General features: G+C 42.2%; 1 protein-coding gene across 1 annotated transcript in view; it reads right to left on the bottom strand.

Moving 5' to 3' along the window:
* Cpvl (carboxypeptidase vitellogenic like) overlaps nucleotides 1-17,167 on the bottom strand; it is a 101,831-nt gene that overhangs the window by 28,706 nt on the left and 55,958 nt on the right. Inside the window, exon 11 of the mRNA XM_021648244.2 lies at nucleotides 832-1,014. Coding sequence (XP_021503919.1) covers nucleotides 832-1,014 — 183 coding nt within the window. The remainder of the gene's footprint in view (nucleotides 1-831; nucleotides 1,015-17,167) is intronic.

Below are 17,167 nucleotides of genomic sequence, written 5' to 3'. Positions count from 1 at the left end.
AGAATTTAAAAAGATAGAAAAAAAAAACTCACAAGAAGATAGTATAACATGATAGAATCATAAATAATAAAATAAGAAACAAAAATACAATGGAGAAATCAACAAAGTAACATTATTTGTTACTTGAAATCAGTAATAACTTTGTTATGGTTCCGGCAAGAGAAATAAATTACTAATGGTACATTCATCCTCTGTTAGAAAAAGTGAATACACAACTTAAAATCCTTTCTTAAGGAAACCTTCAGGCTCAGATGGCCTCGCCCAGGCAGTTCCCTAACACTGAGAGTTACTACTGGACACTGGAACGGGAGATGTTCACCAAGGCATGTTATGAAGTCCACAAAGGACTGTCTCACAACTCAAAGACAAAATGAAGAGAAAAGAAAGTTCCAGGAGTCATGCTCAAGCCCCAAGTGGAGGTCGACGGCAGGGACAGCTCGTGAAGGATCTTGTTCTCCTTAGCTCTCCACAGGGTTTATAAAAACATGCTCACAGATGGTGGGAGGGAGTTGCATTGAAATTGCCTCAAATAATTGGTCAAGCTCCCTTTGACTCCCAAACAGACTGGGATTTTCTCAGGATTCTCCACTTTGAACTTTTCCAGTGTTTTATTACATCTCCAGCGATGCCTAGACTTTTGTCTGCCTTGACATCTCAACTTTGATAATGGCCCCCTATCTTTAGGGAAGGGAAGGGCCATATAATATGCATAGTCTCATATTGGCTGTTTTATGACTTTGCTTGAGGACAGCCATAACTTACAGGTCTTTGTGCTCTGTGTTGAACCCTACCAACCCACTCCCAAGACTTGTGCCCCAACTGTTTGCATACCTGGTGGAATTTATCCGCTTGCCGCACGTAACCAGCCACTTCATTATCAGAGGTGAATATCTTCCAAATTTTCTTTTGAGCCTTTTTGTATTCCTTGGATCCATTCCACTCCATGGCCATCAAGGAACGCTCTGTCAGGGCAGCTGCCACAATGATATCCAGTTGGCCATTGTAGAGCAGAACCTGAAATGAGGTCCAGCCCTCAGCAAGTGTGGAATTCAGAAGGGAAAGCAAGGGGCACAGTCAGGGATAGAGGGCGAACCTGAATCAGACATGGGAACCTAGGCCTCGGAGACGGTGTCCCAAATCTGAAGCTCGCTCACTCCCCACAACCTGAAGGAAACTCCAGTCCTGTCTCAGCCAAAGCAACCTTCCAAAGTTAACTCATGATAACCAACAGATACTTGGGCCCCAAAGACAAAGGTTTTCTTGGTCTCTGTGTAGTGTTGATCTCTTCAGTTTCCAATTTGGCCTGAATGGAGACCTTTCACTGAGTCCTCAAACTGGATTTCACCATTTATACCATCTCTGCCATCAAGATTCAGTCTTCTTAAAAGGTTTAAGCACAACTTAAAATTCCTGTGTGTGTGCTCGTGCGCATGTGTGTGTGTTCATTCAGGCATGAACAACCGACTTGGCTGTCTAGAAGGAGGTTACATTTTAGTAGAACCAAGGAATACTATACTTTGAATTTCATATTGTTCAATCCTCCTGTGTTTGTTGCAACTATGGTTTCTGCAAACAAGATGCAAATCCTCAAATTCACTGACTCCAAGGTTTCCTTAAGAAGCCCCTCCTAGGGCTTCTTTGTCTTACGATAGCCACTCACACACAGCAAGGGAAGGCCTTCCTTTCCAGAACAAATCTTTCCCTCCCACATGAATGGATACCATAGAGAATGCTGGAATGGCTTTTTCCCACCCCACACAGCTCACAATTTATATGGAAAGAGTTTAGAAATATGGATACTTTCTATTCCCGGTAACCCCATTTTGTGAAATGAACTCTAGAAAACGAAAGAAAGAAAGAAAGAAAACTAAAATTCATATAAATAAGCTTGTTGAGTCTCATTCTAACCAAGAACTTAACACAGCTCAGCACCCTGTAACTGGTGAACAGTGACATGCACAGGGGCACAGAAGCTCCATGGGATGTTGTAAAGTCTGAAGTATTTGCTTGAGCCAGGAAGTGAGGTGGGATACGCTTGTCATAGATTTGAAACACAAATGCTGAAAGTAAAACATAAGCCACATTACAATTACCTTCCTCAATAAAATGAAAAGTCTGGAAAAAATAATGTGGTTCATTAATTTATATGATAAACACCTGAGCACTTTCTCTGTTTTCTATGCTTCTGACATTGTTTTCATGGTATTAACGTGATCATAATTATCATAAAATATTGTGCCATTTTAACCCAAGGAAGCAGTTTTGCTAGACTCTGTGCAACCTTTGATCTACCTTCAGGCTCTGTTTTGGCCTGAGTGGAGATATTTGGTCCAGTCTTCAAATTGCACATCAAGTGTTTTGCTGTATATGTTTCCATCTCTGCATGGTACATGCTTCTAAAAGGCTTAAATGTAATTAAAAAGCCCAGGACTTTGACACGCTCCTAACCCTCAAACAGAGGTGGGATAGGATTTAGGCTAAGATGAAAGAGTCTGGGGCCTCCACCGCAGGAACCCTCAGCCTTTCATGTTGCTCAGCCACCATCACCACCCCCTCTCCTACACAGGAATCCAAAGGGAAAAGTCCTTGATAGATTTAAGGTCATTTTTAAAGATCTGACTCAACTGAGCAATAAAATATTGGCATTGTTTATACAAAACATTGCCTCAAAGGCTCCTAGTACTTATGGCCTGGGCAAAGTCTTATACAGCTGTTTCAGCCAGAAGTATGGAAACAATTACATGTGATGGGTACCAGTGAACAAGGATCAAATGTCTCACCATTTTAGGAAGGCCTTATTATGGCTTATTAACAAAGACAATCACGAACAAAGAAATTCTCCTTCCAGAGTCCGATGAGAGGATGCGGATTCATTAGCAATTTACCAGGATGACTGTTCATCTGGGCTGCCCATGGTCATGCTATGAGCTAGCATCTTCTCCCAGAAGTGTCACTGGAAGCTACTTTTTAAATTATCACTGTATCTTAAAAACCAGAGCAAGATCTTTTTGCTGTTGTTCAATTGTTTCTTTTTGCATTCTTAAGGGACAATAACTAAAAGCACAGCTTACAGGCTTATCTGAGGAGCAGTCTTGCTGCACATGTTTGCTGCTCTGAACTGACAGCCCACCCCTGAGCTGCTCTGCTTATTATTCCAAACTCTTCACAATCAAGAATACCGACACTCTGGAAGACGGCAGTGAGGAGCCAGGATGCAGAATCCTGTATGTGAAGTGATGCAGTGGTCTCACTTGGGGCTGGAGGAGGACAGGGGGACAGGAGGGCAACAGATAGCCTCCTTTTTCAAAGCAAGGCAAACACTTCATTTCTAAAAGCACACAGATCAAATGCAGCAAGAGAGAATCGAGTAAATGGTTGTGAGCTTCATGGCTGCCAGCTCGGCTTAAGCTTAAGAGAGGTCTACATATTTTTGCTAAAGCTTGCTTCTGCCTGTGCCTCTGAGGTTGCTTTCAGAGACAATTGGCCTGTAGGTTAGTGAAGTCAGGGAGGAAACGCCTGCCCTGAATGTGAATGGTACCCACCAACAGGTTCAGGGGTGCAGATAGAACAACATGCCAAGAACAGCAGAAGCCTGTGAGCTGCAGGCTGGTGCATTGTGTGACTGCCGCTGCTCCTAGACACCAGCCTCAAACCGTCCAGGTTTTCAATGCACCTTCACACCGGTCACTCCCTGGCGTCGGGATGGGCAGCCTCTTTCTTTATGAGGCAGCCTCTAGACTGACGGAGTGAGTAAGAGAGCCCAGCATCCATCCTATGAAGGGAGAACACAGGTACATGCGGTCTGCTGCCGCAAGTACCGTGCTTTCTGCTCACATCCCAGAGAGACACAGAGGCCTCAGGGCTGTGCCGGGCCCCACACTCCCACAGACAATGAAAGATGTGCACATGCCCTAGCCTTTCCCACACTGGTGAGTAGGGATCGAACGCCGTCCTAGACAAAGAAGTTTCCCAGGATCAGGACCTCCGGTGCTGAGAGCAGGTGAGTCACGCAAACTTTCCCAAGGGGTGTGTGGGTAATTAAAGCAGCAAAGTCTAGAGACAGGGAGAAGAGAGAGGTATGAGGTTTTAGCTCCCTATCCTTGCTGGCAGTGCATCAAATTAAACAATGAGAAAGGAAAGACAGTTGGCTGGCGTTGTTGTCCAGAGATGAGCCACGCAGTGCCCTGAACACCTCTGTCCCCCACGCTCCTGCCTGTCAGCTGTGAGACCTACAGGGAGTAAAGGCATTCCTGTAGCATTTCGCTTGTTCTGTGGAGGGCTGGCTGGTCAGCTCAGTAAAAGCAGCTGTTAGTGCCACAAGATGGGAAAGTGCTTATTACATTAAAAATCAAAAACTTCACTTGTTTATGCTCTGTAATTGCCATGTTTTTAAAAACACATGCATGCTTTCAACTCGAGAAAGAATGAGAAAGTGTGATGGCAGTTTTCAGGCAGCCAGGAGATGTTCGACTTGTTCTGGCTTGATCAGAGTCAAGTTCTTCCGTTCACGTGGTTACAGTGCTGTCCTCATGAAACACTGCAGAACGGGCAGGAACACCAAGAGCAAACTCCATTTGACAGAGGGTTTGACCGGGTAAAGAACCTGCAAACTTCTAGCGCTACCCATCCCCAGTTTTTCATAGGAACGAGGTTAAAAAAAAAAAGAAAAAAGAAAGACTTCATTGTAGTTCTTAGAGGATCATGAAAACTCATTCCAAAACTGAAACATTTATGAGCAAGCGATTAGGTGATGAGAGTGACAACTGTTTCTTTATCTTTTATTTTTGATAAAAGGCAGAGGGCAGGCCAGTGAGGCAGCTTAGCTGGTAAAGGGGCTTTGCCACCAAGCTTTTAACCCGGAACCCAAATGTGGGAGGAGAGAAATGATTTCACTTCCGAGTTCTCTTATTATATCCATGTATCCTGTGGCATAATAACCCACGCGTACACAGATGCACACATATATAAGAACATAAGTGTTCTTATAAATATAAAACATATATTTATATGTTTTATAACATAAAAACACAGCACAGAAGTGTTTTGGTCTGTATTCTGAAGGGCCTTCCTCTGCCCATGGCTTTATTCTCACCCACCATCCTGAGGCAGGGGCTAGGCATATGGCCACTCTGTTGTTAAGGAAGCCATGAGTGTATGAAGTACTGGGTGACTGATGGCTTTTCAAATTCCTACCTGCAGCTCCTTCAGGAAGCAACCCAGCCACTCTGAACCAACAGGTACTGATTCCCACGACTAGGTGATCAGTGTCACCCAAAGCCCCTGAAAACTGCAGGCGAGCGAGTGTGAGACCCAATTGTTGTCTCCGGCAACAACCTTGAGCAGCTGGTGCCCCAGCCCTGAGATGCTTCTCTCAGTCACTGGTCTGTATGGATAAGAAGTCATGGGAGGTGGGAATCATTCACAGATGGCGACAGAGTCTCCTTCCTGCCGTGGAGAGGCTTGCTTTGTTTTTATTGTAATTTTAATTTTAGTATAGATTCATTGTAAAAACCCTTAGTTCCATTATGACATTTCTGTTTCAGTACATTATGTGTTCTGCTTATGTTTACCCCCACATCACTGTCTTATCATCCTTCTCCTTCCTACTTCTCCCTGTTCTACTTTCATGTCGTATGTATGTATATGTGTATATATATGTATGTTTGTATATATATATATATGAATATGTGTGTATATACACATATACACATATGTATCCATACATCTATAAACATACACATATGTATATAAACACATATACATATAGTGTGTTTAGATGTATGGATACATATATGTATGTATTGTATTTATGAATATATGTATGTATAGATGTATATATGTGTGTTTATAGATATATAGATACATATATCTATAAACTTACAATGTACCTATGAAAGAAAACATCTGATATTTATTTTCTGAGGATAGTTTTTTATAACATGAGTTTGCATTCAATCCAACTTCCCTCAAATGCTAAAATTTTGTTCTCCTTTCTGGCTCAATAAAACTGCATGTGTGTGTATCTATTTCACATTTGCTTTATCTGCACATGTGTTGATACACATCCAGGCAGAGCCCATAACTTCACTGTTGTAGAAAGTGCTTCATAAACATGGACATACAAGTACCTCTGTGGTGTGCTCACTTTGGATTCCTCTGGTTATGTACTTAAGTGTGGTACAGCTGAGCCATATGATAGTCCTGCTTTTAGTTTTCTTGTGAACATGTATAATGACTTCATAATGGTTGTTCCAGCAAGCATAACTCCCTAAAATATAAAGTCCTGTTACCGGTACCACCCTATCCTTGCTCGCCAGCATTTGTTCTCTGTTTATTTGTTTTTATGATGACGATTCTAAAGGGGAAGATGGAATCTCCACATAGGTTTGTTGTTGTTGTGTGTGTGTGTGTGAATGAATGTGTGTGTGTGTGTGTGTGTGTATGCAGAAGGAATCTCTCGTGTCTGTATGGAATCATCACCTGTAAACAAAAAAACTAATGGCCTCTAACTGAGGCAGGAAATAGGAGGTGGGACATCTGGCAGGCAGAAAGGCTTCTGGGATAGAGCCAGGCATGGGACATTGGCCTATGAAGATGTAAGGGGGATAGATTCATGGTACCTGAGCAGAGGTAACCAGCCACATGACAGAATGTAGGTTAGTATACATATATACTAATATTTTATATAGAGAATTATACATAGAAAGATAATATATAGATTAAATATAAATTATACATATAAAATATAAATTTTAAGTTATGAGCTAATCAGAGAAGAGCCTATATATATGGCCTAGGTATTTGAAAATAAATATTTTGAGTCTCATGAATCTTTATTCCAGAAGCTTGGGTCCAGGAAGAAAATAACTCCACAAAGTACATGTGTGTGTATGTGTTTATGTGAAAGAGAGAAAGAGAGAGAGAGCACTTGTATATGTTGGTATGTGAGGGACAGAGGACAATCTTGAGAATCATTCTTCAGGCACTGTCTACTTCTGGTTTGTTTCTGTTGTTGTTGTTTTATTAAGACAAGCCCTCTCACTGAAGAAATAGTGAGGCTAGCTAGAGGCTGGAGAGCAACTCCCAGAAATCTTCCTGTCTCCACATCCCCAGTACCGGGATGGCAAATGTCTGTCCACCATTCTATATAGTTTTGGTTTATGTTGCCATGAGGACTATGGTTGTTGAACATTTTTTTTTCATAGATTTCTTGGACATGTGAACTGTCTGTTCCATTCTTTTTGTTGTACATTGACTGGATTATTTTTTGGTGTTTAATTTTGGAGTTCTCTATGTACTATAGATATCAATCCCCTGTTAACTGTATGGCTGATAATGATTGTCTCCCATTCTGTATTCTGCCTCTTTATTGTAATGGTTTAATTTGCTGTGCAGAAGCTTTTCAATTTCATGTGTCCCACTGGTCATTTCTTTCTATTATTTCCTGTGCTACTGGAGTCTGTTTTTGAAAGTCTTTGACTATGCCTATATCCTGAAGTATTTTCCTGTGTTTTCACACAAATAGTTTCAAAGCCCACATGTGTGGTCTTCCTGGGGCTTCCATGAGGTGCATTACACATCTCATGAGGAAGGGACTCCACATGTGTTTGCTGTGCCTGCCCCACTCTCTACTCCCACAGACTCTACTGATGCTTGTGGGGTGGAGAGTCCACTTGTCAGAAGTTCTATGTCATGTTATATGCAATTATCTGCTGTCTTGTCTAGTCAGGTCCACTGTGATTTCCCTTGGTAACTACTTTTGATGCCCTGTACTCATTGGACTCGACCTCAGAGACTGTTACTCATAGTTTCCTTCTCTGCAGGAAGAACTGGTATATAAATTAGGATAAGGGACTCAAAGCTCTTCACTTACAACTTGACTGGTAGGCAAAGGGACACAGGGGACTCTGAGCCATGTACAAACTCTTTATCCTATGTAAATGTTCAAAACCTCTTTGGCTAATTTCTTTTCTCAATCCTTCATGAGTTACACGAATTTTGTGATCTAATATCTTTCAATCAATACCCCCACATTTCCACTGCCAAAAACTACAAAGTCTAGATGCATACAGTTTCATTCGTGCCTGAATGCTGAAACCTGGAGCACCAAGAGATGAATGTTAATCTCACAGAGATTCTGTATGCTTTTCTGGGCATGGATGTGGTGTCACCCATACAACAGAAGTGAGACTCAATGGGAACTTTTGCGCAAAGATCCCAACATGAAACCTGGTGTGCAATTGTCCAGAGCTTTGTGTCCCTCTTCTCCAGGGCGCTGGTTTGCTTACAATGACTCAAAAGGATACATAAAACACTTCTAAAGTAAACCTTCATGATCCATGAGGGATTTCAGACAGAATTCACTTCAGATGAAATTCAGACACAGATCTGGAGCATGAGGACACACACCCTGGATAAATCTGCACTTACACACACTCCAACGCTAGAGAGATCTACTTTCCCAAACTTATTTTGTGCACATTGGTCATAACACCTTCAGTTTTTCTTGAAAGTTGGAGCCATAAACTTTTAAATTATTACTCTAAAAGCACATAAAAGCCTGCAATTCAAGATCACAAGGAATTTCTCCACATTGAATGCTATGCAAGTGTGGCAAATGTCTCAGCTTAACAAAGAAAAACCTTCTTGAATAATGTTAGAACCCACTCTTGTTCTGTTGTAGGAACTCCCAGAAAGCAAGTGTCATTGATCCCATTTTAAATGCAAGGTGGCCTAAAGTTCAGGTCTGCCTAGGCCTAGACCACGCTTCTAATAACCCTCTTTCACAGCGCGCCACTGCCAAAGATGACCATCTACGAACAGGAAGTCAAGCTCAAGGTAAATATAAGCGTGAGTGAAGAATGTCTTTTTGTAGTTAACAGCAGAGGCTCTGCCTGGGTTTGCACAGCAGCTCTGCTCTAAACAGCAGATTCACCTCAACGAAGGCACTAGACCCATCCACCAACATTTCCTCACCCATAAGGTGAGGATAAAGGCACATAGGGAGTGGGAGAATCCCAGGCATGGAACAACAATGAACATTTCAGTACTAATCTCATCACAGCCACCTTTGGAGCAAATTACACAACAGCTCAGTATTTTCCAAATGAAATATGTGGCTAAGGCTGTAAGCATAGGAATCTGACACAGCTGTGCTGGACCACAGTATGACAGCCAACAGCAGGGGCTTGTAAAGGCCCCGTGAAATGTATAGACAGAGTCCTGACTCTAGCCCTGGCCTTACCAACCAGGCCTGTGCTCATTCAGCGAGCGTTGGTGTTGCCATTAACGCATTCTGAGCTCTAGATTCTCCTGGAAAAGTAGAATATCTATAGCTCAGAGTTTCAGGGAGGGTCAAGTCATACATAAAGGTTTCCTGTAATTTGAAGAGCAGAGTTCTACCACCGTCATTGTTAGTCCCTATCAAGGGCAAAGGCACACATGAATTATGTCCTCCACTACAGCGCAAAGGTCTGTGTTGGCTGCATGAATTCGTCAGCATCAGTCGTGGCCTCAGGAGCACGCGGTAGGTGCCCATCACAACACAGCTGACCCGGAGGTGGAGAGTGGGGCCAGAGCAATGCATGACCTTCAACGGCCAATCCTACTGACTTATCTGCCAGCCAGATCCCACCTCCCAAAGGCGCCACAACCTCCAAAATTAGTGCCACCAGCCGTGGAGTGAGAAACATGGACATATGAGGGACATTTCAGTACCAAGCCACAGCACCCCCTGCCAAACTCTAATTCACAATGCCATACGGTTAGGAGGAGCCTTTGGACCCACAGGCAGCTGAGCGTCACTTCCATCTGGACGGAGGGGAAGTGGCCTTTTGTCTGAGATCGAGCTGAGGGCATTCTCACTTAGCTATGTGATGTGGTATTTATTTTTGATTGTTCAGTCAGCTCATGCTTGTCCAACAGGCAAATATTTATATGGGCAGTGGAGGGGTCAGGCACCTGGGAACAGATATACAAAGGGGGGAACCCTTGGCCTGACACAGCTGACTTTCCTAAACTTTGCAAAACAGTGAACAATCAGAAGAGGAAAAGCAAGCTTGCTCTTTCATCCTTGATGTTTTCCTCAGAAGAGGGGCCAACAACAGTCAGTTTCACTCAGGCCTTTTCTGTAAGGCTAGTCATTTCAACAAGTGAAACCGTAAACATTTCAGATTCTCAAAGTAAATAAGTCAGCGGTTCACTCGGGGATTAAAAAGCCTCTCAGCATGGAAGCTTTTCTCCTCTAAGGGGCAGAATCAGATCAGTGAGATTGTATAGGGTCTAAGTCTCAAGGTCACAGCCAGATACCCTGGTGGAAGAGCACCCCACACATACAGAGAGGCTCCACGTTCTCTCAATCTAGACTCTGTCTCAAGTAAATTAGGGATGCCACAAGAAAACCGAGGTGAAAAGGAAGATGTGTGCTCCTAACATAGCTTTTATAACTCAGAAGGGGCTTGAGGCAGAACTGTATGCAAAGGTTCATACGGTTTTGGTATATTTTTTTCTTGCCAGCAATATACAGGATAAGGTACAAAATAAATGACGTGAAGCCCATTTGTGGACCTAAACTTTACCTGTCTGATTTGTAAGTGTGAAAAGGCAAAACAAAACACACACATTACCAACAGACAGCCCAAAGCTTTTCTCCTTATGTTCTAATTGCTTGTCCCCTCACTAGGAAAATTATAGAAAGGCTGCTGGAGGCAGCCTAGGCCTCTTGGTGCAATGGAAAAGCAAATTGAGCTTTTGTGTGAAGGGTGGATTTTTGTTGTTGCATTTTTCGATGAAAGATTTATGCTTGCATTTTGGCCCATTCACAATACATCATAATGCTTTGCAGACAAACTTATGTTCTTTTCCCAATGATCTAGTGACCTTAATCTCTAACATTTTGTGGTTTCCTGTTTGGGGAAATGATTGAACAGAAGCCTAAGCTATTCCAGGCTGCACAGCATTCCCAGTGGGGCCTCTATCTGTCTTACTTTTGAATGTTCTCCTGTTCACTAATCAAAAAAAAAAAATCTTTTTTAAAAGAAGTTTTCCCTACAGATGCTAAATCATCGAAACCCCTACAATGCAGCCCTCCATGCTTCCATTTTTGGCTGCTTTTCTTATCGTTTTTCTACTGCAGTCTCCAAGGTGGCTGGGAGTTTTTCTGCTTGAAGCAATTAGCAGGATTCACTGGTGCCTTGCCTCTGAACAGAAAGAATTAATTGCACTAATATCCAGCTCAACAAAAAATAATTCCCAAAGGTTTCTCAAACACTGAGAAGCAAAAGAAGAACTTAAATTCAACCAAGGAGTAGAACACTTGAGGATTGTACTAGCTGGAGGCGGAGCTATTACCCTCTCTTGGACAAAGACTTGGCTCCAGTGGTCACAGCTCAAAATATTGGCCTCCTCCTTCCTCACTCTTGCAGGGACTGGGAGCTGTATTACACAGGACATCTGAGTCCCCAACGTCGCCTAGAAAGGATTAAGGCAGAAAAAAATAATGCACTTGTTGACGGCAACAGTAGTCAAATCTGCAACCAGGTTGTTCTTAAATTAAGAGATTTTGCTTCCAAGCTTGTCAAAAGGGAAGACAAGGAGGCAGGAAAAGTGACCTGGGAAAAGCTACCCCTCATGCCTGCTGTTCCACCAGTGGCTTGTTTTGCCAAGAAGAATGAAGAAAAGTGAAAGTGGAGCAAGAGGCCAGTGATTACACAAACAGTGCCTTTCAGCCAAAAAGCGATCTGCTGCTCACTAGCTCCTGCTAAACAACCAAGCTGCTTGTAGAAAGAGTAAGAAGCCAGGCCAGCTTGAAAAGCATCCAGAAAGCCAGTGCTCCAACACAGGGATCTTACAGGAAACGTCAGCTAGCTGGAACAGCACAATGCAAAAGATGTTCAGTAATGACCCAGAATTATGTTGTTCTGCTGATTTTGAATAGACTGGTGATCCAGGCTATTGGTCATTTTCTCTCCTTCTTGATGATTGATCTCAAGAATTTCCACTGACCATTATCAATAAATTCACTAGGATGACCTGGACACACCCCCAGGAGCCAGCCTCCCCACTCTCCCACACAAATATTCACAGAAAAGGGGTGTGTTCCTGGTTACCAGCAGGCAACTTCAAGATCACAGCCAAGAACAACTCCAAAGGCTACAATATGTTTGCCAATATCATTACCCTTCTAAAAGGAGCCAAAGGAGCCAATTTCTTTCCACATCATTGAATGTATTTAATTAACGTGTATACATTTGCACACAAACTAATCAACCAGAAAAAAAAACCTGCAAAAAAAGAAATGCTCAAATTTCTAGGTAGTTAAATTTGTAGTATCAGTATGCGATGTTAATAGAGTAGTTAGTGAGTGTGGCCAGTCCAAACTCTGTAAGTCCAACGTACACACAGAACTTTAACCTTTTTGTACAAAGTAACCAATGTAAAATACCTCAATGATTTCTTAGTATTTACTGAAAGCCGATATAACATTTTATATATGTGTGTACGCGTATATGTGTGTATATATATATCATTATATGTAACATTTTATATTTATGTAGTTAATTATGGTCAGTATATTATCAAAATTGATTTCATTGCTGCTCACATTTTTAATGTACCTCCTAGAATATTTAAATGATGTGCGTGGCTTGCCTTCTATTTCAGTTGTAAGGCACTGGTATGCTGTGTGTTAAGTTTATACTGTAAAAAACTGTTTCTTCTGCCATAGCTGCCAAATAGCAGAAGTGCCTCTCAAGGTCAAATCTGCAGTATCAGATTAAGGCAACTGGAGACATGGTACTTTAGGGACACAGAAGATACTCCCAATGATGTCTTTCAACACAGAGGGATTGAGCACATACGCACGAACACACACACACACACACACACACACACACACACACACACACCCTACTCACTATCGACTCTCCCTGCTTCTCTGTTATTACTATCATTGTCAGATTAAAAAGCAATAGTATTGCTAGACATGGAGAGGCTTCCCCAGGATGTGAGGGGAGCAAATCTAAGGTGTAGCTTTGGGAAGGGCTTTGGGAAGGGAGGCCCATTTCCCAGTTAGAGTTGCCCCAGTTGCTAGAGGACAGCAGCAAGGCTTTGCTGATGGTGAAATCCTAAGCAGCCTGAAAAAAAAAAAAGAAAGAAAAGAAAAAAAGAGAAGAAAACAAAACAAAACCACAAAACACTGAAGCTCTCTAAAGCAGTAGGGAGCAGAAGGGGATTGTTTGTCCAGGGTTCAATGGACAGAGCATTCATGAGATGCAGACCACCATGGATTCTGGCTAGCCCACAGGCGTTTTCCTCTCCCACAACACACTTGCCTTTCAGTTTGAGAGGAGTCTAGTTCTCTGCGAATGGAGGTTGCTTTGTCCTTCTCTTACAAGGGGACTGAGCCTGAGAGCAAGTAGGCATTCCTGCAAAGAGCCAGGGAAGCCACCTCCAGGAGCCCAGTTCCCATCCACAGAGATCAGTCCCTGGAGCCCACCCAGGAGGGCTGTTAAGGAAATCTTAACCATGCTAACTGCACAACAGAAAGCAAGTCACTGACTTTTCCTTATCAAGGAGACAGTTTTTATCTCCACCGGAAAACCCGGTGTCAGCCAGGTACGAGAGCCCCCACACCCTCAAAGGCTCTATTCATCAAAGCCTGTGCATCAGCTTGCAATTAGGTTTTAGGTGGCTTCACTTTCTTCTGAAAGTCCAGCTCCATCATTTGGAGAATAAAGCTTCCCTTTCCCCACTCTTTCTAGAAAATGTCAAATGGGCTGAAAAGATGGCACAAATCACCGTAACAAATACAGATACTGTCTGCATGCTTCAAAGACAAATTGAGCAGCAGAGTGATAAGAGGCCAGTCGGGAACTGAGCAGGAAAACCAGGCCAGGAAGGTCAGGGGTACATCCCTAGGGTTCAGCTTTCATTCAGTCACGTGTCGTGTAGGAATCCTGCCTTTGTTATTATCTTGTCAGATAATAACTGAGTCAGCTGAGTCAGACTGAGTAGAAAATGGTTTTAACTCTGGAGGTGATGATGCTGGATGTGATGATGATGGTTGTGGTAATGGTAGTATTGGTGGTGGAGATGACTTGAGAACACAGGCTCTAGTTTTGCATCCTGCCTCTAGACTGTGAGACAAGTGACTATTTAACATACAGACTGTAGCAGTACCCCAGACCAAACCTAAACAGTAAAATATGAGTAGGGCTTATTATTTTGCTTTAAAAAATTTTTTTAAGTGACATTTTACTGTATCCTTTCCCATCCCATTGGGTGGGTTGGACACTGCCTCGAAATCCACTGAATTCTATTGAATGGTCCAGTCCTTCTGAATACCCTCATCATCTTTTTTTGCACAGTATCTGAGGCTTCCCACAGCATCTTTGCAAAGTCAGCTGACAGAACTGCCTACTTGTGGCAGCTGCCTTTCATGGCAGCTGGATTTAAACAAGTATCTTTCAGTTTACCATTCACCAGCTCAGCAGCTCCATTCACAGTACAAAAGCTACTATCATTTACTATCTTTCTTTCCAAAGTACCTTCACCCTGCCATACTTGGATGATTCCAGTGTTGCCATGAACAACAACAACATACTTTTTAATATTCTCAGCATGAAATATGTTCAAAGAACAAGGTAAATCCCTGGCAACATGGAAGTACTCACCGAACAGAGCAACTTAAACAAAACAATTCATGGGTAGATATGTTGCTGAAGGGTTTGATGAGATGAGAGAATGAAATTGCACATTGACTGTCATTTTGAGAATTTTATGCTACTTAAGTTTTAAAACCGAACATAAAAAGGTACAATCTATGTTCAGGTGAAATCAAATTCCATTTCATAATTTATGGAATTATGGAATTAATTCTTTTTCTTTTGTTCGTTGAAATACTTAATGGCAAATATATACATATATATATCAGTTGTAAGGCCTCATACAAGTAACTCATTCTATTCATTCCAGATTTTGACCAGCTCAGGAAAAGTGACTTCACAAGGAGCCAGCAGGAAGAATTGACTTCTGTGCCTGCACTGATTTTATGTGACTCTAAAGGGACAGCTGCTTGTCTCTAGTAGGCTAGGTTACAGTTACAAAAAATAAAAAAGGAAAAAACAAAGAATGATGCAGAATGACCATCCTCCTCCTCCATTTCTGTTCACTGGGAATGACCTTTTCCTTCCTAAACTTTCTCGGGTATCAATATTATCGTTGCCTTCATTGGCTTCAGAGGGCATAGAAGAAGGGGGCCTCATAAATTTAAGGTCAACAAAGTCTGCTCCCTCAACCCCCTCCCAGTGGCACAATGGATGCCTGGATCCAACCAACAGTTGAAGAACTGGGCTCATTTAAATGGATGGTTTTCTTGATACGCTAGGCAGTCATCAGACGTGGACTCCTGGCCCCTAGTCTCTTTAACAAGTGTCACTAGAAGATGCTCCTAAGGAAATACGAACAATTGAAATGAGTGCTAAAACAAGCTAAACTAGAAAGATTTACCCTCTCAACTTTAAGTCACATTCATTAATCAGGAACCACTTAGCCTAAAGGAAGCTCTTTCGATAGCCTCGGTAAGTAAATAAAACTCCAGTGACCTGCCTGTTAAGGTTTCAGTCTGGTAGTGAAACTGAGAAACGTTAAGACCCTGAATTCTGAAGATGCAATTAGAGCACATTTAATGAGCTGTAGAATGACAAGTGACAGGGAAATGTAACTTTATATTTACAATTTCCTGACTAGATGAACTTTTAAACACAGCACATTAAGCCCTATCGTGGGGCCACTTAGCTTGTAGAAGCACAAGTTTTTGTTGGTGAGAACAGTCATTTAGCTAAGATTCCTTCTCAGAGGCAGCGCACTGCTAGCTGACTTTCAAGAGAGTTCCAATTCAAGGGCAGTGTGTAGGGATGGGCCTCACTGCCTTCTCTGCAGCCATCTGTAACTCCTATTTGTTGAGATGCTGATTTCACACAGAAATGTTAACACAGTCATGGCTGTCTTCGGCTATGCAGCCCAAGCACTTTCTAAGGAGATCGGAATGACCACCAGATGAAGGGAAGTTAAAAACATCTTCATAACTTTTCTGGAAAATGAACACAATGAAATGTCTTTTCCTCAAAGAACCAAGGGACCAGGGAACCTTGAAGTTTCCAAGCCCGCAGCTCTAAGGGATGAGGAAGGGCTGTGCTTCTAAGATTCCAGAGGTGTTCTATTTGCTGGTCACCAATTCCACTATTTTAAAATCAGGATACACCCTATAAACTATATATGCAAGAATATTTATATTTGGCTTGTTTGTAAATGCTGTTTAAGTAAGTAAGGAAGGTCATATGTGCAACATATCAGTGACAATTAAGGTGGCAAATTGTTTGTACTTGTGCCTGTGAAGACCATTTACTGTGTACATGAACGAGCCACCTTTCTTCTTTCTGCACTCCATATTTCCTTCCTTCCTTCTTTCCAAACTCACTGCATATGTTTATGGCTAGGACAGGCAACTACACCAGCACCTTTATTGGGGCAGGCCATGGCTGGGTGATCCTTTAAGCATCCTGGGTACGTCAAAATGTAAAGGGAGTCATGAGAATCACAGCTGCAGTGGAAGCAGAGCTTCAGGACAACAGGAAAGGGAAGATTAAAGGAAGCAGAGTGAATTAGTGACATCTGCAATCCATCAAGACTTTTATCGCTTCCTTTGTTCCCGTGACAATGCTTTTTCCATTTATTAAGGGTTATTGAGTTGTCTGCCATGCACCTGGCTCTGGTCCAAAATATGAATATAGAATGGTGAACAAGGAGGTTCATAGCTGCCCTAAGAATGCTTATTTTCTATGAGATAAAATACATTTTTACAGATCTGAGCTAAAAGAGAAGAGGGATCTCAAATTCCAAGAACTTCTAACCCTAAATGATCTTCAATGCCACCACCAAAATGATGTAATAGCATATAATGTCCAGGGCTACTCAGATGCCCAGTACTTGTAACATAGAACCAGGCACAGAATATCATGCTGGTAGTTACCTGCTATTTTGGATTATGGAATCATTTTGCATTAGTGACAGTAGTTTTCAGAATTCTCTGTAAGGGCAGAGCAGAGTCTTTTCTCCACCACACTGCCCCACAATTCTTTGCAACAGGCTGAGAGGATTTCAGAACATT

Source organism: Meriones unguiculatus, chromosome 3, assembly GCF_030254825.1.
Source record: "Meriones unguiculatus strain TT.TT164.6M chromosome 3, Bangor_MerUng_6.1, whole genome shotgun sequence".
Classification (NCBI taxonomy): Eukaryota; Metazoa; Chordata; class Mammalia; order Rodentia; family Muridae; genus Meriones; species Meriones unguiculatus.
The sequence above is the reverse complement of the archived record's forward strand: the minus strand, read 5'-3'. Positions and strand labels throughout refer to the sequence as shown.